The sequence below is a fragment of the Triturus cristatus genome, chromosome 3_1 (assembly GCF_964204655.1).
Source record: "Triturus cristatus chromosome 3_1, aTriCri1.1, whole genome shotgun sequence".
NCBI classification, from domain to species: Eukaryota; Metazoa; Chordata; class Amphibia; order Caudata; family Salamandridae; genus Triturus; species Triturus cristatus.
In genome coordinates, this window is record NC_140583.1 from 820,310,737 (window position 1) to 820,333,863 (window position 23,127).

Consider the following 23,127-nt stretch of genomic DNA (forward strand, 5'->3'; position numbering starts at 1 on the left):
AAATGTGTTCGGTGTCCGGCATTTGGAGGAAAGGTGAGTCGGGTGAACCTTGTGTCTTTTCAGTAACAGTAATTTAGTGACTGTGGCCTCAGTTGGCTGAGAGGCGCTCGTGCCCCCGACTCCGCGCTGGGTATTTGCCAGCAGTCGGTAGAGTGCAGCTCTGTTTTATGAGTCCTGACTCAGCTGATCCACGGGGGGACAGCTACACAAATCCCTGTAGTGGAGGGGCAGGAGGGGCCGGGGCGGGATTACTTGCTCTCCAGCAGGAGTTCATTCAGTACATGTACATGAAGGGGGTGTCTAAAGTCCATATTGGCTTCCACATTACGCCGATCCCCGAGGGTGTTGCAGCGACTCCCGGCTTCCGCAGGACCGGCGTTCAAAAGTGGAGACTGGGACCCCGACGCATGGAGCTGGCCTCGGCAGCCGAGATGCGGGCGACTCTCTGTCCTCGCTGAACCCTTCCTGCCCCGAGTGAGTGTGTCTGTGGCCTGACTGCCGACAGAGATATCTACTTTGATTTCCGTTATGTTGAGAGTTCTCCCAGTGCTCCCAGACTCCTCCCCGACCCTCATTGGTGACGTATGTGGTACGCCAGTGCTGCTCTGATCGCCGGACCTCAGTGTTGTTGATGGGTTAATCGATGCTGCTGTTCATTTCCCCCCTCCTCATTGCGGTCGATGGTTCCCTCTGTGCTATGCTCCCTTTCTGCTCTGTGTTGTGCTTATTCCCTCTGTCCTCGTGCTATTGAGGATTCCCTCTGTTATTGAAGGTTTAGTGTGCGTTCACCTGCCGATCTGACCCCTCCTCTTGTATTATTTTATGTATAGGTTTTTGCTACGTGACCATTAGAACTGCAGTCCTTTGAATGTGGCTTCTCTGGAGCATGGTGGCTTCCGTAGGTTGTGTTGCGAAATGGCTGGAATTTTCCTTTGGAGCTAGTGAAGGGGTATAGGATTCCAGACAAAGGAGTCTTGTGTTTAAGGATGTCTCCAAAATCTGTTGCTATCAAGCCTGTTCACTCCTATGCACAGGCAGGCTGACCTCAGGTGTCTGGCCCGGTTGCATTGGCCTATGGCTTTGGTGAGGTAAGCTTACACCTTCCATGTTGTGGCATGGGTACTTTGCAGTGTCTTGAAGTGGGATTTTTCTTTTGATCTGTAGCTGATGCAAGGCAACCTGTGTCAGGGTGATGTCAAACCAGCAAGGTCCAAAGATGATGTGCGCCGTGTAGGTCACGTTCAACGATGGTTTTTAGTAGGGAGTCAGGTTGTAATGGCATTGCGGTATCCAAGGTGCATTGTAATTGCGATACCCAGAGCAGTCTTGTTGTGGGATGGGGTAAGGAAGGGAGGCTTCCGCCATTAGTTGTAGCAGGTGGGGGAAGACATTTTGGTGAGAACACTACTTTGATATTACATTTAGAGGATTGACGCTATTTGGATTGGTTCTGGGAAGCCTTTTATTGATAGTGGAGAGGTGAACGGAAGGAACGTGAGGTTGATGGGCGTGGACCAGGAGCTCCATTTGGACGGGCTGAGGTGCAGCGTGTTTTGATGCTACCGTGTCTGAATGTATGTCGGGCAGGCTCTGATTGGTTGCGGAACCCTTGATCCTTTGGGCAGTGTTAAGTAGAACTGTGTTCATATGGTGGTATCTTTTGTCTATGATGACTTTTTCGTTGTCTTGCTTTCTAACACCCTTCACCCCCACCCCACAGGCTGCTGTTGATTACCTCAGTGCTGTTCACATTTCCCCTATATCTTTGGTATTGTCCTGATTTACCATAGTCAGTGCTGTCCTGATCCTCCCACCCCTTTCTGAGTGCTATTGGTATTTTCCTTTTGAGATCATCGGTGTTAGATATGAATATCCTTGTGTTGCCTTGTGGTCTACCATCCCCTACCTTCAATGCTGCTGGTGATTCCCCCGGTGCATCCTTACTGACGCTCCATCCTCCCTGCTGTTGGTAATTCCGTCTCTCCTCAGTTTAGCCGTAGTAATGGTTCTGTCTTGGGTGCTGTTCATTCCTGCTTTAGTGTGAGAAGTTGGCCTGGCATATGCTGGTCACTAGTTATAGTGGCCACCTTGCTTCAGTCCAATTCGACTCTTATGGTAGATAGGTTTAAGACAACCTTTTAAAGAAAGCTATCCTAGTGGTAGCTATGGAGAGCAGCCTTCAGGCTAAGCCTCAGAGGAATGTAAAACAGCTTGTTTTACCTTATAATCTCTTTAATTTTCCAAATGAAAGGACACCACACAGGTGTATATATATCAAATATATATGTATTTATTACTAGACACACTCTACTAATCTCTTTTTGAGATTAGAAGTCAGGAACATATGCAAATATCAACATTTCACAGTAAGTTAAGCACAAATATGGCAGGGACCCTAGGGGCGTACCAGACTATATACTAAAAAAGAGGTTTAGGAAAGTAGACTTGCAAGGGGGCAAGGCCTAGGGCCTGTAGAATCACTGGGGCTTCACTAATCCACCCAAGGCAGGTAAGTAAAAGACCCACGGGAGACGCGTGGGAACAGAGCCGCGGGTTGCCTATTGATTTCAATGGAGCAAGTCGCGGTTGGATTTTTAAACTTTAAGGGTACTTCTAGGAAGTCTACAAGCAAGTCACTTACAAGGTAAGTAGTTCGAGGGCCAACACCCACAGGAGCACCGGAGGGCACGAGTTACCTCACCCAGGGAAGCCGGGTGCATAGGTGTCTTTTGGTGTCGGGTCGCGTTGTCGTTTTCAGTGGAAGCCGAAGAAGTTTTGCTGCTTGTGAAGACTGAAGAAGTGTCCGGTGGAATCCAAGGCTGGATTCAAGATGAAGAAGACCTGAAAGTAGAAGGGCCAGTGTTCACAGTCACTTGCCAGTGACCCGGGGCCAGGAAGATGGATGCTGACGGAAGTCGGGTTATTTCAGGTGATCAAGGGTGTTTTGACTCTTCAACCACGAGGTCCAGGAGGCGTCGAGGACGACCAGGAGCTGGATTCGGCGTGTCCCACGAAGTCTGCAGCTTACTGAGTTGTCGGCACCCGGATTGGAGCCAACAAGCCTTGGCAACAGCAAGTCTCGTGAAAAATGAAGAAAGTCAGCGGTGCAGACCAGCAAGGTCTGAGGGACTCACCCAGCGAGGGTAAGTGAGGGCAGGCCTGGAGCAACCAGGGGAGCCCTTTGGTTCGATGAGAGAATTTTCAGGGGACCCACAAGCCAACGGGCACGGGATCGCGAAGACGCCTCGTGAGGATTCACTTCACAGGAGCCCACGGTCACTCGGGACGAGGTAGGCCTCTGATTTTGGAGGGAAATCCTGCTGGAGGCTTGGACCACACGTGGTCCAATGCACAAGTTCGTAGAATGTCGTGAAGGGGTTGCACTCAACAATAGTGCACGGTACCCGGGTATTGCTGTTCCTCGTCACTCGTGGGGTCCACTCGCCTCAGCTCTGCTGGGGACTCACAATGGCCGTCGAGAAGTCAGGAAACCCACTTCCGGGGCTACAAGGACTTCGGACTCCAGCGGGAGTGGGAAATTTTGAGACGGTTGATTATAGTTTTTGGATGCCTGCCAAGCAGGGGAGTCACTCCTTGACTCCAAGGGAGATTCTTCTGTCTTCCAAAGGTAGTGGAACGTCGAAGGGCCATGATTCTTCTTGGAAAGCGTCGTCCAGGGATATCTAGTTTGCAATGGCAAGGGTTCCCTATCTTTTACTAAAAGAAAGGGAGGGACTAGCTTTATGACCGCTCCTCTGGGAGGGTCAGGGTAGGGGGTGGTTACACCCACTTCCCTTTGTCCAGTTTCGCGCCAGAGCTGGGACAGGTAGCCCCTGAACCGGTTTGAGCTGGCCTGTGCACAGAGGAGCCTACTGCTCCCCCAGTGCAGGACTTCAAAGCACTCTAGGAGTGCACCCACCCAGCCCCAATACATTAAATCCTGTGTGGAAGGTGGTGACACCTCCCTGTGACAGGATACCTATTGTTGGGCCTCCTCCACTGCGAGTTTGTCAGCAGCAGGAGGGCAGCCCAGTGTCTGTGCTGGTGGCATCCATTTTGTGATGCCAGGGCTCTTTCAGATTTCTACCGTGTTTCCACAGTGGGTACATGTCATCTCCTCTAGAAGGGTGGGATCATACACCCACACCAGTTACTGGTGTGGGGGTATGATTCCAAGTTGTTTGACACCAAACACCACATGTTTTGATGCAGTCATTCCAAAGTTAGCATTTACCGGGAGGTTATAATGCACTTAAGAGTATATGGTTCAACCGCATCCACAAACAGCCACAGAGAATAGACTCTGCCAGTTGCAGAGGGGTCCTGCTCATGTAGAGGCACCCCCTCACATTGTAAACCAAGCACCCTGCCCTCAGGATTGATAGGGCCTGCCTTAGGGGTGACTGATAGGTTTATATGTGTGTGTATGGTGAGACATATAGGAACCTATACCTCAGTGAGGAGTGCTAACACTACCTCACCCAGGCTGCAGTAGCAGGCCTGTGGTGTGAGATTTAGTCTGCTTCCCAGGGGTGGCATAGTACATGCTTCAGCCCCTGGTAGGCCTGTGAAGTACCTATGACTTGGTACCTAGGGTACCATATACTAGGGGCTCATAATGTACCACAGTATCCAACCACTAGTGCATCTAATTTGCACTCCAAGTTGAGAGAACAGAGAGACTGGGGCCCTGATTAGCAGGGACACAGCCAGACTATAGCCAGAAACCAGTGTTAACATCAGAAAAAAGTGGGGGCAACATAAGTGCAGATCCTACTCTCCTACATTCAGTGTCCTACATACCATGGTCTGTTCCCCTGTCCAGTGCTGGGGGTGATCTTAGTGGATCCCCCTGCTCTGTCTCCTTTGCCACCCACGACCCCTGCCCTTGTGATTTACATACATCAACTTTAGAATCAGAATTAGTTTAAAATGTGTTTTTTTGACGTCCATTATGCAAACAACTAAGTATTGACAATTCCCAAAGTATGATTACATGACTGAACTTTTGCAAAGAGAAATCTCTTTTCAGTCATTACAGTTACAAGTTGAACCCCACAGTCAGTGAGGGCATTGGTAATGTTTAAGTGCCCTACGTCAATGGTAAGAGAGACGCATTTTTAGGTCTCGACTAGGCAGCGCATCCTCTGTCTGTGGGTTTCCTGCCCGCCCATCTCCTAATGTTGGTAAACTTTAGTGTCACTCTCATTTGCTTTACTACCATTAGTTATGGCATTCGGACTTCATACCATCTTCTTGTATTTGATCCTCCCATAGCGCACGGACTAAGTACATATCTGCATAGACTGCTCTTGGTTTGAGGTGCAAATTCTTTCTTTGCTTTCAAGCACTCCATAGAAGTACTTCCACATTTGTTCAGAAAGACTCCGTCAACACTGAACAAGCATTGTCAAAACCAATAGATCTCTGCAAGGCCCGAGCTATTAGCCTTGTCAATGCGAATGCCTTTTAGCCATGTTGTCTAGTAGCACATCTGCTGTTCAGCATGGTTGAAAGTCACTGAAAAAAGCACCATGATGCAGCCAGCGCAGGCCACATCATTGTGCTTATTTGTGTTAGGAGGGGCAGGACTAAAAACTCAACATGGGGGAGGGGAGCGAATAGACTCTGTGTTGGCTCAACATCCTGTGTTTCTGGGCTTTCAGTAACTTTCAGCCAATGCTGAACAGTAGGTGTGCTGCTAGACAATATGGCTAAAAGACCTTCACATTGAGAAGGCCAATAGCTCTGGTAGTGTCGAGACCTATTGGCTTTGCCAATGCTTTCCAGAATGCTGAAAAAGGCCGGTTCTTCTCCTTTGGGGTCAGACTAGCTACTGGGCTATAACAAATGTGCCTCTGGGCAACAAATGGTGTGAAACTACTTTGCTTTCTCTTGTGAAAAAGGAGCCCATGCCACCCCACTACAGATGTTTTTGGTACACTTATTCAGGCGTAATCAAGTTAAGCAGTGCTGTTAACTCTATCAGACATAGTGATGGATGCACCGTCCACTCCAGGGTAACTCTACTGCCGCGATGTCTTGGAGAGTTGACTGAAAGACTGCCCAGCTTTACTGCTTTAGGGTCATCGAGCATAAAGACACTGACAATGTTGTCCCACTGACGCTATCCAGAGTCTCAAGGAAGAATGAGTTGCACCAGTTTGTCTCCTCTTGTGACCCCCCCACCTACAGCCAATCTAAAAAACAAACCAAACCCTTGTGTGTCAGGCATGGACATGAAAACCAAGTAGTTGCAGGCAATTGCATCATGTCTGAAAGTGTGACTTCATTATGCAGATTAGTAAGGATAAAACGCTGACATGCCCTCTTTTCCTTTTGAGCATACTGATCTGTACAGGTAATGTTATATGCCTCTCCAAAGATCTACTGCAACCATTACATCTCAGGATAAATTATTACATGTTTCCGTAATGTAGAAATGAATACATACCGTAAATTGCATCCATTCATGACGACGGATACTGTCCAGAACTTGCCAGTATGTGTATAAATAAAGGCACAGTTACTGGATTTTTACCAAAGATTGCTGAGCAGTTATCAGCCGCACACAAAGTCTAGTAGTTGTGTTATCCGGCATCGCACTGACCTGATTGACTCTCGCCACGTTGGTTAAATCGTGTCATCAGTATTTATTTTTTTACATTGTTTTTGCTTATGCAATCACATTTCTCTTTGCTGTTTCAGTGTTTTAGTTGCCATATCTGGAATCGGAGACCGGAAGGTGCGAAGTCCATGTGCACATATTTGTTAAGTTGAGCTAACGCCACAAAGGCTAAACTGACCCTAGTACATGCTGTGTCAGCCCTGAAAGTTATTATATTCCCTGGCATTTCTTTGGTCTATACTCGTATTGAAATTGTCAGGTTAAGAAAGATTATTTTTGTGACCATTGCCCTAAAGATGTTTTACATGCACCAGTGCACTATTTCACTTAATCCTTATATAGCATGAGTACTCGCAGACATTTCCCCGGGGGCCACAAAGTACTGTCTGTGGCTTCTCGAGGGCCGCACAGATGCCAGCAGGGGAGGGTTGGGGTGTTGAAAAGTGGGCTTAGGGGGACGCAAAGCAGATGCGTGCTAAAGATAAGTTGTCTAAAAAATATTCTTTGCTTCTTTACCTTTAATTTAGTTAAACCTGCAAATAAAGTATGCCCGTTTCACAGCTTTCTGAATGTTCCTTCTCTGTCAAGTGAGTAACAGCCCTGTGCTGCTGTTCACCAGGGGCTGCAATTAAAGGTCAGGAAGGCCGCATGCGGACCTCTGGCCGTATTTCAGTATCCCTGTTGTATAGCATTCCTGTAGCCCCGAATGGTGCTTGTTCTACTTTAACGATGAGTTCTGGAGTATCCAGATTTGATGCTTCCAAGCTTGGTCTCCTCTACTGAACTCCGATTATGTACTTAACAACAGCTGCTGCCTGGTAGGTCCAAGGGTAATGGATGCACATTTTATCTTCCCAATAGGAGGGCACTGTAGCCTTGGAGTAACAGAACAGTCAGAGGATGGCTGTAGATGATGAGGACTCTGCTCCCCAGCCGCCACCTGCGCCGCCACCAGAGGAGCCAGTGCGTGATGTGGAAAACAAACGCTGGAAGTTCCTAGCTTGCTACCTCTGTTTCTATGGCTTCATGACGCAGCTGCGACCAGGAGAGAGCTTTATCACCCCGTACCTTCTGGGGCCAGATAAGAATTTCACCAAAGAGGAGGTAAGAAGAAGTTTGGAATTAGACCATATTGTAGAACATTGAACCACTGCAGCATTGCAGTCCACATAGACAATGCAATCCATTCTTTGTGTCGAGTCCAGAGGAAAGCGGCAACACAAATTAATGGATTTCTTTAGAGAGATTACTATATAGTGGCCATCTTGTATAACTTACCTCACTTCCAACCTCTGAGGTCTTACACTGCCTTGAGCTCTGTCATAAGCTGCCCTCTGCCCTAACATTTAGTAAACACCTCATGAACAGTTGATTTGCACATCGTTTGTCATCTCAGTCTCATTGTTTACATCTTCAAATTTGTCGGAGGCTATTTTGTTGCATAGGTGAGCATGTGCAGTAGGAGCTATGCATTTCCATGTGAGGAAGGTCTGAATTGTTTTCTAGCTTCTCCTGCAAGCCAGTGAAATGTTATCACACAGTTGCGTTCCAACAAACCATTTTGCTTCCAAACAATGTGGAAAATTGAGAATAATGCAAATGATTCACTAATAGCACAGGGTTTCATATTTTATAAGATTGAATAAATAGCTGTATATACTATTCTTCAAGCAGTGGGAGCAAAAATTAACAATTCCCCTACTGGTGTTGTAACAGTGCATTGGATGTAGTAGTCGGTCTATTGGCTGGTTCATCCTAAAACAACTTGTATGACCCTAGGCCGTGAGAGTCCTTTTCCTAAGGGGTTCATTAAATGGATATAATCTACTGCATGCTGTGACCTCTCTTTTGAGAGTATGCAGAATCAAATGTCTCCTCTACTACACCATTGTTTTTCAGCGTGACAACTGTCCAGTGGGCCAGGGTTGGGTCCCGTGTCTGTGAACCTATTTTTCTTATCCAGCTGGTAAGTACTTTCGCTGAGGGTTGGACTTGCAAGAACTACAAAGCTGTACTTTCCTAAGGTCCCCCAGTTCACCTGAATGCTGTCCTGGTGAGATAACATTGTCCCTCAGCCTAATGTTCGTTGAAATCTAGGGTCTAGCCCAAAGGAGCTATAAAGATATTTGAGGTCCTGTTTCGGCCTGAAAGTACTGGGACCTTCTGGAATATTTTAGTTTTACATTTTCTGTTTTATCTGTTTGTAAAATAAACTCCTTTTTGTTTTAATAAAGTAAAGCACTGATTGCACATTGATGTTTCCGATAGTTATTTACTATTCCATACTGAATTTTAGTTTCTGACCACCTCCTGGAGTAAGTGATGAGTTTCCACCCTCACTACTCTTAGCCTAAAGGGAGTGTGTAGGCTATCCAATAGGAGTGCACAAGTATTGAGGTCTCTGGGTGCCACTGTTAAACAACAGTGCCCACAAAGAATGCTGCCAATTAAGCACTCACCATAAGAGAAGGCCCACAGTTTCTCGTCCATTTCTGCTCAGAGTGTCCTTAGGCTTGTTGATACTGACTTGGAGTTAATCTTCATGGTTGTATCTGCATAAGTGGAATGTCTGAATAGAGACTTGATCTCCAAGCCTGTGTGTACAGAACTGCAGCTATAAACCTTGAGCCTGGAAGCTGGGAGTGGTCAGAGCGAAGCTGGAAGCAAAGTGAAATGCAGGAAACATAGTGTAAGTGTAAGGTCTTTCTTGGTGTATTGGGTGAGATTGTATTCATTTAATGCATGCTGCAGGAAGAGTACTCTTGCAGCTTACGGTCAAATATGTTATGATGCATCCGCCAATAAATAGACTGACATCCAATGCACTGCTGGAATCCCAGTAGGGGAATAGATATTTGTATCTACTGTCTGATGAATATTATATACTAACAATTTATGCTGCTCTTTTACCCTCATGGAAAAGATAAATCCCTGTGCTATTGGTGAATCATTTGAACTATTCCCAATTATCCAAGTTGTGTGTAAGTAAAATGGTTACTAGGGCAATATCATGTATGGGCACTGATACCCAAGGGACACCAATGCTAATGCACTCTGAATAATACGTTTATTTCCTGTAGGCAGTGGACTGTCCAAGCAGCTAGGTTAAACAAGCATTGGCATAGCCAATAGGTCTCGCCTTTGGGACCGTGTAAGTGTTTAGCTATGCAGCATATTCTCTATTATATTATATTAGCTATTAAAGACATTAACGTTTGTGGTAATGTATCACGACTGAGAGCACTCACATGCCAATACTCTCTCAGCCCTTAGACTATCATTGTATTTAAGTGTTGACTTCACTGTAATGTTAGTACATTAGCCAATATATTTCACTATATTTAAAGCCATTTAGTGGTGGTTTTGAGCTTTTCCTGTTAATAAGGAATCTTGGCTACCATGGTAATCAGTGAGCTTAAGTTTTATAAATGAAGGGTGACTTTTTCGATCTGTGTACAGAGAGATGCTAGTTTCGGATGTCAGTGGCTTTTGGTAAACATATGCAATGTCTCTGCTGGGTTGCCCCCCCCCAACAGCCTCACACAAGCTGCAGTGGACGCAAGCCCTTTGGAGCGAGCCCTCACTTTGTACTTGGACCCACCCCTTCTCCTTCAGTGTGCAGATCATCAAGTAGACAGGAGTACTCCTGGCCCAGACTTGCTCCGGAGATTCTATCTGCCGGTGGACAGTGCCTATGCCTCTGTTGCTAATGCCGAAGGTAGCCAGCACAAGGGTAATGTCCTCCACCTCACACTGCAGCTTCATGATGCCTGAAGGCACAGCGGAATTGTCATCCTAATCAAGCCGGCCGTTTGGCGTTTGCTGAACTCCACAACTTTTTTAGAAAGAGGCGGGCTCAATCAAAAAGGGACCTAGGTTCTCCCGTCCCAGCGTGCATGCAGCGCGGAGTGGAGCTTGCAGCAGAACAGAACAATATAAAATGTAAAACACAGAAAAGGAACAGAATGAAAAATGTAAAACACAGAACGGTAGTATGCACTTTTTACATATCCGTGCATTACGAGGCAAAAGTGTCTATTTTGGGTAATAAATAAAGTAACATCGCTCAACATCATGATACGGTGGTTGTTTTCAAAATTAAAAGGAAAGCTAACACTTTTGTAAGGGCCAAATCTGAGCGGGGAGCACAATTGAGTGGGGGCCAGCCATGCCTTCAGGGCCTTCGAAGGGAGTAGTTTTCGGAACAATGCTCTTGCCATGGGGTGTGAAAACAGTGCGCAGGTCCTCTAACACCATCTGCAATAATTAAATAAACCAGTTGAGTGAGCTGCGCAAAACAAAGACACCCTGCAGGAAGCACCATATAGCAGACACTGCATCAGAACAAGGAACGCAGCGTCCTGCGAGTGGTGCATGCGATCGATGTGCTTAATGAGCCATGAAGACGGAGCGTCCCGCAAGTGCGAGCACCAGGCCATATGTTTTGAATTATCGCCCCGTGTCTGGGCATGAGAATTCAAAACATATGGCGCCCGTGCGGGTAACCGCAAGCAATAGGCCACACATGCACGAGCGTGCGTGTGGTGAGCTTTCTGAAGCCCCTTACTAAAAGTCTTGCAGAGAAGCGCATGCGCGCTGCTCTAGGCTCGATCTAAAAATGGATACATCATGGCCTAATTTAATACTTTTTCCTGTGGCAATGGTGCCCAGTGCTCCCCTAGGCTTCCCCACTGAGAACTTGGCTTAAGAATTTGTAACCAACTGATGATATCTTCTATGTCATTTTAATGACCTTATTCAAACTGTTTGGAAATTAAAACACTCAGATCCAACCAACTGACCAATTGCCATATGCCTCCCCAATTGCCATATGACAAAAGCAGCACAGGAGGGTCAGATACAGGTTCACTAGAAAAGGGGGGCCTACGCTGAGGAAAGGGGTACACCTGGCAATGCCAAATAGGGACCACTGCCACCTGAAGTAGAGTTCCTATCTTGTGCACGCCTGACTAAATGTTCCACTGAATACCACCCTTTACCAATGTGTCTCTAAAACATACATTCACAGCACTCTTTTGACCCCCCTGCATATGTCTCAGCTGAGGATAGGCAAGGGACCTGGTTATAGGGAAGTGGGTGGATTTTTATAAGAGAGAGCAGATATGAAGTCTCCCCACACTACTATAGGCAAAATGCTGCCCTCTTACTAGAACCATGCTACCTAGAATTGGCGGTCAGTAGCTACCTAGCTATGCTGACTAGCAACAGATCAAAAACATGAAGCACTTCCAAGGAACTTGCAATTGTTGAGGTAATTGATGGAAAAACATAGGGCTGGCCAGAAAAGCAAAACAACATCTTTTCCAGTCTGTTCAGGTGGCGTTCGTCCAAAGAGTAAAAAAGAATCCTGGAGTGAAAAATCAAATGACCAGCGGAGTTGTTATGCAACATTCAGCTGCACATTCCTCAAGCCATTCCATCTGTATGCAAAGCCGGTACTCCCTGTTGTTTCCCGTCGCTGCTACTGTGAATTCATCGCATTTCAAGCTCAAATTAAAACCTTCAGGTTTGGTCAGGGTTGTATTCTTTGCTGCCATAACATGCTGAAACTCTTATTCTCTGGATCAACATCCTCAAATCTGTCCGAGTATACAGTTTGAATACCGTTGTGCATTACAGTGAAGAAAGTTTAAGGTCTTCAATTAATCTTTAGAAGTTGTGGTGGGCAAGATCAGCAGAACTACTTTGTGTCAAGCTACCTTGGGGGAAGTGTGTTGGCTCACTGCGCAGGGCTCTACGAGTCACTTTGTTTTCACACATATCTCAGTACGCAGATTTAGTATTTTCAGTCCTTCTCTCCCACATGTATAGCCAGTGTCATATGTGACACCCATAGCAGTTTTAAAAAAAAACTTAAGTTTAATAAGCTTTATTGAATAATGTAAAAAAGAAAAAAATCAATACCATACAATAAAGGCCTAAAGAATAGCAATGTAAAGGATAACTTGTAAGCAAAATAGAGTAGGCAACAAAATCATAGTAGAAAGCTGTTAACATTTTTAATGGAAATAAGGGAGAGGAAAAGGGGGAAGGGGAAAAGAAGGGGTATAAAATATATTTGTAAACACTAAATGAATATTAATATTATGCTCCAAAAAATCGTAAGATATAAAGAACAAGGTAATTGCTGAATAAAAACTCTGCCAAATATTAAAAGAAGATGAAAGAGAGAATAAAGGGGAAGGAATTCAAGGGGGTTGGAAATTTTCAGAACGATAATGAGAAACATTATTGATTGAAACCTTATTTAAAAAGTAGTTAATGGCAACCAGAATACATCTCTATTTAAGCAGTTTTATTTTTAGCCAACCAAATATTTTATTTTGTGAATTTAAGTTTTGCTCTAGCCATTACAAATAAATGTTTACACTCCAACATTGCTTTGTAGTCTATTCATTCGGTCACAAGGCAGTCCGAGATTTACTAGTCCCTAATTTTAATAATTGAGTTAATTTACTGCTGCTGCCCTAGGGGACAAAATATGGATGTATTCCGCCTGGATTACCAAAGGCTCTGCTCTTAGCACATGACTCGCAGGGTAGCCAGTTTCAGCAGCCAAGGCTTACTCAGTCAGATAGTATGCGGTTGGATATTCAGAGTGCAACTTGCTCAGCAGTATCAGTCAATAAGGTCCATGTTCAGTTGGCTGTTTACTTTTCAAAATAAAACTATTTTAATGCATAAACATAAAATACGATGCACAAAGTTAGGACTGTCAACCAAAAACAGAAGCTCTTGCATCTTCAAGCCTGAGATCAGCCTCCGAACAGTTATATAGTTATAGTAAACATTTTGGCCTGTGGATAATATTAGTTTGTGGTCCCGTAAGAATCCACAGTTTAACCAAATCCATCCTTTCCAATGTTATGGGACCAAAATACAGTAGCAGTGTCACAGGGTACACTTCATAAGGCTAAAGTAATGATGACCGGGTTTCAGTTGCAGTGATTTAGTTTTGTTTTTTTGTTTTATATCAAAGATTTTGTTTGCATTTGCAAAAAAGAATATTAATTAACAAGAACACTTTCAAGCATTGCTGAGGATAATGTTGTAGTGCTTGTAGATGGACCAAGCTGACCTACATCTATTCTTTCGTTGTTTACGGTTGCGGTTCATTGTTGGTATTGTTCAGGAGTGAAAAAAAAACCTCTATATTGTGACCATTTGTTCCACGTTTTGGATGTTTTATTGAGCATCCACATGCTTCACATATGAGTGCCTCTAATGTATTGGGTTTTAAACCTGTTGTCTGTGGACCCCTGGCGGTCCACAACTGTTTATTCACCTGCTATATAAAGCAAAATTGAAAATTTCAAAACACTCTGTAAAATTAATTTGGAATTGGAGGCTAAAAATTAAGTTAGTATGCTTAATTTGATTTCTCGGAGCAGCTTAAGTACTGAAAACAGTAATATGAATGATTGGTGGCCTCATTTGCTAGTGTGCACCAGCAAAAAGAGAATATGCAATAGGGCCAAAAACGATAAAGTGATATGTAGAGTCTAGCATATTGCGTTGTCTTAGGAATATAAAACCACAGTTTGAAAAACAACTTTCTCATAAGTTATTAAACCTAGGGCCTGATTTGGAATTTGTCAGACAGAGGATAAGCCATACCAAGGGTCCTCCATACGTCAAATTTAGATATGCCCGCAGGCCCAGCAGACCTCAACTTTGTCCCGCTGGCCCAGCAGACATCTCTTAACATTACCAGGAACTGCTGTTACTGTAGTTCCTTTCAATGTATTAAATGATTGACGAATGGCTTCAACAACACAACTGTACTGTACGCCAAGCTTTTTTTTTTTTCTTTCGAAAACTCTTTTTATTGCAACAGTACTCCTCATACAGCATGTACGGAAGCAAAATTGGAGTATCACATGTCGTTTACAGCAGTAGAGAGCTACATCTTCAAGGATTAAGGATGGATACATGTCAAGGAAGGCTAGTTTTTTGGCGTGTTACAGAGCTCAGAACGTTCACCCCTAGGAGCTCAACAGGAACTGTCCACTCAGCCCTTCTACCCCACCACCAAGTCTACCTCCCATCCTTATCCCCCAAAGATGCGTGAGACCCTTCACTTGCGTTCCCATTTCTTGGGGCAGCCCCTGCTCTGGTAGACTACCTCGTCCACGCCCGTGCTATATTATGCTTGCCCACTCCGGCTGCCAAGGGCATCCAGATCTTTTGGTACCAGGGCCAGATTTCCTCCCCTGTTAAGAGGGGCCATTTGGCATTCATGGGAACATCCAGGGGCAAGAATTCAGACATTACTTCAGTGACCCCTTGCCAATATTCCTGTATGACTAGCCGTTCCCACAAGATATGGAAAAATGTGCCGTCTTCTCTGCACCATGGAGGCGCTGTGCCAGCTCTGCCTATCCTGCGCATCAAAGACATCACGTAGTAAGACTTGTGCAGAACTTTGAGTTGCATGACCCGGAACCGGGCGCGAATAGCTATTTCTCGTTGGCTCTGTATGGTGCCTACCCACTCTTCATCATCTATGTCGCCTGGATCTGTCGTCCAGGAGCCTGTGTCCCCAGCGGATATGGGGAATTGTTGACTAGCTTCCTATATATTGTAGAGAACCGCTTGTGGGTTATGGGCTCCGTAAGAAAACGGTCCACCAGAGGCGACTCCTCCGGTAGTTGCTCCCCCTCTAAAGTGTGTTTCTGGAGCCTATACCACTTTGTTTCCACCAGGCTCGTACTTCTGGCAAAGGACTTTGAAATATATCAAGGCCTGGTCTTTCCAGATGTCCCCCAGGTGCTCAATACCTATTGGCTCCCATCTCGAGAATCCCTTTAGTCTCCCAACGTCATGTAGTAGGTCGCTACCCCATAATGGTGTCAAGTTGTTGAGCTGACCCTTCCAGCACAGACCAGTCGTGGCCTCCCTCCACGTCCTGACAACCATCTGAGTGTGTGCTGGCAAGCCATGCTCCGTCTTCCTACTATACAGGATCGTCTCACGTCCTCCATGACCCGTGGCCTCTCTATACACGGTATGCCGGTTCCTGCCAGTCCATAAATACCCAGTCATTTATCACTAATAACTGTGCTGCCCAGTAGTACTTCAGGGTGTCGGGGGCAGCCAGTCCGCTATCTTGCACTCCCCTCTACAACTTGTTCAGGCCGGGCTTTGGGCCGAAATTCTGTGAATAGCTCAGGCTTAGTGATTCCACTAAGCCTGGCCCGTAAGAGTCTGACTTCGTACTCGGTCTTCCGGAAGAACTCTGGCGGGACTTCAAATGGCATGTTTTTGAGCACTTACAAGAGGCATGGGAGGGCCATCATTTTATAGAGAGATTCTCTGCCCATTAAGGAAAACAGCAGAGTCCACCAGTGAACCACATCACCCTGGAGCCTGTCTAGTTGTGGGAGGACATTCCTGCGCAGGAATTCTTCCGGGTCACTGGTGACATTGATATCCAGGTTTTGAAACCCCTCTAACACCACTGGTTCCATGCAGTTGGGAGGGAGTCTGGGTGCCTCCCCCGACAAGGGAAGACCACTGACTTGGCCCAGTTGATAAAATAGCCTAAGTAATTTCCGAAGATGTCCAAGGCCTGCAGTATTCGGGCGACGGAAGGGGAAGGCTGAGTGACATACAGTAGGATATCATCAGTGTAGCAGGAGATATGCTCCTCTCAGTCTCTCTGCCCTCACTCCTCATATCAACGGGTTTTGGCAAACCCAGGCCGCTAGTGGTTCAAGCTCCAATGCGAAGATCATGGGTGAGAGAGGCTACTTCTTTCATGTTTCCTTTTGTAAGGCAAAGATACTGGAATTCGCACCGTTGACTCTCACTCTGGCTAGCCGCACCTGGTATAGAAGCCTGGCCCATTCACAGAATTTCGGCCCAAAGCCCATCCTGGCAAGAGTAGCAAAGGTAATTCTATTCAATACTGTCATATGCCATGTTGGCATCAAGAGACGGTACCACAGCTGTGCTCGCTCAGGGCGAACTGGTCATATGGAGTACTCCATATAGGTATTTCAGGTTGAGGCGGGTACTCCTGTGAGGCATGAAACCCGAATGATCAGGGTGGACAATGGAGGTGATTACTTGGCGCAGCCTACCTTCCAGCACCTTCGCCAACACCTTAGCCTCTACATTACGCAAAGGTTATGGGTCTGTAGGAGCCAGTCTGTTGGTGGCTTACTCTTTCCATATGCCACGCTTCAATTTGCTTCTGTATTTTCAAAAACAGAAACCCAAAGCAGGATTTTGCTTTGAAAATACAAAAACGAATGCCATTCACACTATGGGAGTTGTCCCTCATAGTGTCTGTGTCATTTTGCAGTTTTCTCTGCTTCTTACCTCCAGGTTTTAGCGGACGGTGACAGACGGTGAAAACTGTCCGCTGTAAATCTATCTGGTGGTAGAATAGCCAAACCTCTGACAGCCCTTAGTCCATCGAGCAGTCGGAAGAGTATGTCAGAGACAGAAGAGTTATTGCTGCTGACATACTTAAGGTTCGCCAATCTGTAAATCAGAGGGGTAGACTTCAGTTTGGTGAAAAGGGTAGTCTGTCGCTATTGCGGCGAAGTACCCTCTCTGTCAAACTCAAAATCAGCCCGCCCTCTAGTTCCTCTTGGACATTCAGTAGTGCTATGTATAGGGTGATGGAAATATGGCAGTGGAGTACTATTGCAAATACTCCTACTGCTTTCCTCAAGGTTTTGAATGCTCCTGCAACTCCAGATTGTGTGGAGAAAATCTCCTACCTCTGTGTGGCATCTGTGTCCTGTAGAAGCTGAGCCCTTGTGCATGTGCCATAGGCCCTATCTCATATAGTATATTTGATGTAACTATTTCAGTTAGATCAGCCTATATCTTGTTAAGTTGATAATAAGTTGGGAGGCGATGGGGGTGCTTTTTCAGTCCGCATCTTCCATGGGGCTCATCTCTCCCTCCCGCGCTTGAAATAATAACTGAAATACAATTTCTAAAGTACGGCAGCTTACTCCGTAGTGGTGTCCCGGTGCTATGGTAAGAACAGAATTAAGAATTGAAAAGATGGGTTTTCAGCATTTTTTTTTTTAATCATCTGCTGGTATTTTCCTGAGTGAATATTGTTCCAGAGATTGGCTACGAGCGCCGAGAAGGAGCAGCCACTTCTTCTGGCTTTGCAGATTGATGGAACGCAAAGATCTATTGGGACTGTAATACAGCAACCTCTCTCTTAGGTGTAGAAGGCCTGACTGATGAAAGGCACCTTGGGCAATAACCAACACTTTAAAATGTATCTGTTTGGTTATAGGTAGTCACTGTATGTCCTTCAGGTGTGGCCCGCCTAGCTGGAATCATTCAGGATCAGCCTGGCTTTTGCGTTCTGAACTATCTGCAGTCTATGCAGCAAATAAGATGGTAAACCCAAGTAAACGGCATTGACGTATTCCAGCCTGGAGGTTATCAGGGCCTGCACAATGGTTCTTTTGGTGGAGTATGGAATCTAAGGAAGGAAATTCTTTATGGATTTGAGCAGAAAGAAGCAGCTCAGTGACCAAAAGGAAATTTGTGAACAGAAAGAGAGATTAGTGTCAAATAGGACACCCATATTTCTCGCAGTGGAGTTCTGCGGAGGGGTTGGCCCAATTCAGTGGGCCACCAGCTGCAAGGGTTGAGAGTACCCCTGTCCCCAAAGAACAACACATCCGTCTTGTCGGAATTAACTTTCAAGCAACTGGCTTGCATTCAGTTTGCCAAAGTGGCTCAATAGCTTTTGAACAAGTCTGAACTGTTGCAGTCAAAATGTTAGATAGAGAATAGTAACTGCATATTGTTGGCATAAGACATCACCTTGAGGCCTGATGACTCCACAAACTTGGCCAAAGGAGCCATATAGATGTTAAACAATGTGGGGCTGAAGGCCGAGCCCTGAGGGACACCAAATGTCAAGGATTTGGCTAAGAAAGCATATGGCGGCAGATGAACTGCCTGGATGCTGTTAGATAGAAAAGAACAAAGCCAGGAGGGATTCAGACCATTGATCTCCTACCTCCTCCATCCGGTCCTGCAGAATTGAATGAGAGACTGTGTCAAATGCAATGGTGTCATATTCTGCCGACATATCTAGCAGGCAAACAATTGAAGCATGATTGTGATCAAGGTTCAGTTTGGCAAATTCAGACTTTTCCAGCAGGACAGATTCATAACTGAACCCCGGATGTAAGCCCGATTGTGACTCCAGGAGCAACTTGTTCTATTCAAGATAGCCAGAAAGCTGTTTTTTTTCCTGCATTGTGGAGACAGCTGGCAGAATCGAAATTGATCTGAAATTTCTCTGTATCGAAGAGTCAGCTTAGGGCTTGTTTGAGTGGCAACAGGAGAGCCTTTTTCCAACATGGAGGGACCATAATCTAATCCACTGACAAGGTAAATTTATAATTAAGATGTAGGTTGAAGACAGCATTTACCAGTTTTAATACATAAAAGGGACATTGGTTGGCCGTGGAGCCCAATCTAAATTAGCAATTGCTTGTGCTGAGTCTTCTAAAGAGGTCTTGGAAAAGGTGCTGGGGCAGGGGTGAGACATGGTTGGGGGAGCTGCTGGATAACATCTTGACTGGTGGTGGCTTATTCTTGATCAAATGTACAACAGATTAACTCTATTTTATCACGGAAACTGGTAAAGTTCACTTCAGAGCTTAGCCTCGGGAGCAAATCTCCGTTGCCATGCCACAGGCTACAGAAAGGAATCCATAATGTTGAAAACATCTGAGTATTTGAAGTCTTTTCAATACGGGCTGCAAACATAGTGACAGGGCTTTCTGAATACATTTCCAGAACATTTATTGGGTCTCCTTAAAGAGGAGTTTAGCCTGAACACTGTAATCTCTCTGTCATCACACTTTTTGGAGTTTGGGAATGGAGTCTGGCGTATTTATGACTAATCTGTAAATGTGAGCATGTGTAGCACTGAAATATGAGTAGAATTGGTTCTGGAAATGCCTATTGGAGACCTCTTTCTCTTGAAGGCTAAAAATATGTCTTGGGCATTAAAACAATGTGTTCCAGAGAAAAAGCAGTAGCATTGAAGTGATGCCTCGAGGTAGGAGTATTAAATCTTTAAGGGGAAATTATACAGGTTGTGAAGGGCCTCCGGCAATGCCGCCGTTTTGACTGGCACTAGGGTACCAATTAAGGATAGGGGAGAAGACTCTTGTGCAATATCACTTCTGATGGATACTTCTGCCTGCAGATTTCTCAACTGTTGAATAATCTAGATGTCAAACTGGGTCTGTAAAACTTCAAAGTTCTATGACACCAGTAGGGGGCACTGACTTCATATCTAAGCTGAAAGTGATGTTGGGAGACATCAGAAAAGCAATATAGTTCCCTTTTTTCCACGCAGATCCGGATCTTGCTGTCTGAGAGGGAGCGTTTGTGAAAATTCTTCACACAGTAAAAAATGTAAAAGCATTGCTATGTCTCCCACAAAGTGTTCAGTCTTCAAGCCTTGTTGGGACTTTGAGGGCCATATGCCTGTCACTGACTCCCACCCTGCTTGCCTTTGATTTATTAAGCAGTGGCAAGCATATTAGTAAATCAAAATAACTATTGATAAAGCCAGTAGGTCTCCTCTTTTGGACCAATTAGTTTTGCCACTGCTGTTTGTGGGTGGGGTGGGGAGTTGCATGTGGGAAAGTACATGAGGGAGAGAGCAATATGGAGCACAAGGAGCTAGAGGGGGCACACAATGGATAGAGCAACGTAGATTACAGTGGGGAAGATGTTTTGAGGGGAACATGAGGGAGAGAGCTACACAAAACATGGGGGTACAGGAAGACACAAGGGAGAGAGAAATATGGAGTGCAGGAAAGCTAGGTTGTTTTCAAGGGAGAAAGCACATGCAGCAGAGAGCAACATTGAGTGCAGTGTTGTTTTCCAGAGAGGAGAATTACACAGGGAAGTGAGCGACGCGGAACACAGGTTGGGAGTGTTTTAAGGAATAGAAGCATGTGAAGTAGAACAAAATGGAGCACGGGGTGATGGGAAGCTCACGAGGGAGAAAGCAATATTGCTCTGGGGCAGGGTGTTTGTAGGATGAAATGATTCATAGAGGAAAGCAACATGCAGCGCAGGAATGTTTTGCAAAGAGAAGTGCACAAAGCGCAGAGTACCATGGAGCATGAGGTAAGAACACAAGAGAGCAACTCAAAGCTCAAGGCAGAGGGGATTGCAGGGAAAAGCCCACAAAAATGAGAACTGGAAAATACATGGATTCTTGTGGAGTGCTTAACCAAAAAGTACAAATGAGCAGTGGTAAGATACAAGTCAGCCAAACAATTGAATGGTAAAGAGGCTATACTCTGGGGAGGGGGAAACGCAAGGTGGGATCAGGGACACCATTGAATAAGAAAGAGAGAAAATAAAGAGGACTTATAAAACCAACCAGTGGTAAGCAGTGGATGGGCTGTTGGTCAACTGTAAGTTCATATTAGGTCTGTTGCAACTAGACAGCTTGCACTGTCAGGATGGTGAGACCTAAAACCCCTTTTGATAGAAACCGTATGTAAACAATAACTACAGTCCCCATTTTCAGACAGTACATTTTAGAGGCAGGTGCTCTTAGTTGTGATCATGACCTAGAACTATGCATCCTCTCCATGCTGTCTAGATTTCTGCTGGAGGAACGAAAGGTTAGGAGTCATCTCAAACATTTTAGGACAGATACAGAGGTCTTCCATCTGGGTCCATGCTTCTATGCTCTACATTTACTGGCTCCACCCACCTTTAGCCAACTTGTAACATTTGCTCCATATATCTTCAGCATCACCAGTTACCTGGATCAGCATTTCCCAAACTGTCGTTCATGACCTACATTTGTGAACCAATTTTTGGGTGGGTCGTGAAGTCCTGGGTCTGTCCAATTTAAGCATGTTAATGCACATTAACAACTGACCTATCTCTACGTCTTCACATCTCACCATCACCGAGAACACCATTCCATGGGGAATATTCTCCTTGAAGATGGTAGGATGTGAAGTAGAAATAGGTGAGTCATTAATCTGCAGTAACATGATAAAATAGAACAATGTTGAGAACACATACAGTACTGGGAACATGAGTGCACCTATCTGCTGGTGTCCTGTTGTATTTTCTTGGTAAACAAGATATTTTGACCTCTGGGATTGGCGAGGAGGGAGTTAAAATCGCACACAAGCTTTAAATGTGACTGACTGAGCCCAACTGGCTTTCCAGCAGGACGGGCCCGCAAGTAATTAGAATTGTCTACTTATCTTAGTTCCCCTCTGGCCCTGAAGCGAGGCCCATGCTGCTACAAGACGTGGCAGGCTGCAGCCACAAACACAGGTTGTGACTATTGATTTGGAAAAACAGAAAAGCAGATGCTGCAAATTTGTCAAGTTCAGTAATATCCATGTATCATCTTCAAAGGAGCTTGATTTCAGCTTCTGCGCAAACATGGTTCTGAAGCAGTTTATAATTGTAAAGCTAGGTGGGTTGTGAAAGTTTGTTAAAATTGGGTAGTGATTCTAAAAAGTTAGTGAAGCACTAACCTAGATAAGTAAGCGTAATCGCCCTGTGAATACAGTGACACTTTGGGCCTTTGTCCCAATTAGACAACCTCACACTCCTTAATATCAAAATTCTGTTATTGAAGTAATCAAAAATGCTCTTTCAAGTAAGCTTGCCCAGTGGGTTTATCAACTCCACAGAGGCCTTTATGTTACAGGTGCTGATCCCAAGAGGACAGACCCATCCACTGCACCTGATAATGATGGCGCCTTATAGTTGAGTATCTAAATACGTTTATTCTGATGGAGACTAGCCACAGAATCCTCACTTTTTAAATATTACCCCAGGTGTCAGAGTGGATCCATAAACTTTGAAGTAATACTTCTGCACTCCGGTAGGTGGTGGTGTACGGTTCCACACGCTTTTCCACCCCAGAAATCACGTGCTAGGCATATATAGGTGCCACTCCTGCGTCCTGGTAGCTCTTTTCTTTCCGTGCCACCAGAAGTGGATATGGCGATACCTCTCGTCTCTTTAAGACTATATCTCGGTAAAAAAAAAACAATGTTTTCAGTATATAGTGGACATGAAACAACAGTAAAAACTGTTGCAAATGTATGTGTGTGGCAGATCCTCATCGAGGGGGTCCAGTCACAACTCTAAGGCCTGCAGTGACTGTGCATTGGTGAAACCAGAGACTGCAAGGGGAAACTCTACATCGCCATGCACCGGAATACTCTGCGTTGAGACAGGTCGTTTTTGAGATCTAGAAGTAGTAGGAGTTGTTCCAGAGGTCAATCTTTGGCTTGATCAAACTCCTCTGATAAGTTGAAGAAAAAAACACAAGAAATCTAAGCAGGACTCTGCCCCTTCATGCCATTCACTCTTCTCTGAGAAGGTGTAGGGACGGCACGGCTGTCTCGATCATGCTTGCAAAGTCATTTGATTTCAGGGCCCATCCTGCAACTTGTTCTAGCACAACCTGAGTT

At 45.2% G+C, this 23,127-nt stretch overlaps 1 protein-coding gene across 3 annotated transcripts in view; it reads left to right on the plus strand.

Moving 5' to 3' along the window:
• Nucleotides 1–23,127, plus strand: part of SLC19A1 (solute carrier family 19 member 1) — a 145,682-nt gene that overhangs the window by 38,515 nt on the left and 84,040 nt on the right. For 2 of the 3 annotated variants that reach the window (XM_085645178.1, XM_085645177.1), the window contains exon 2: nt 7,490–7,732. In XM_085645178.1, the coding sequence (XP_085501304.1) occupies nt 7,529–7,732 (204 nt within the window). In that variant the 5' untranslated portion in view covers nt 7,490–7,528. Of the gene's footprint in view, nt 1–302; nt 475–7,489; nt 7,733–23,127 lie in introns of those variants that run through there. The other variant, XM_085645179.1, reaches the window with a different exon arrangement.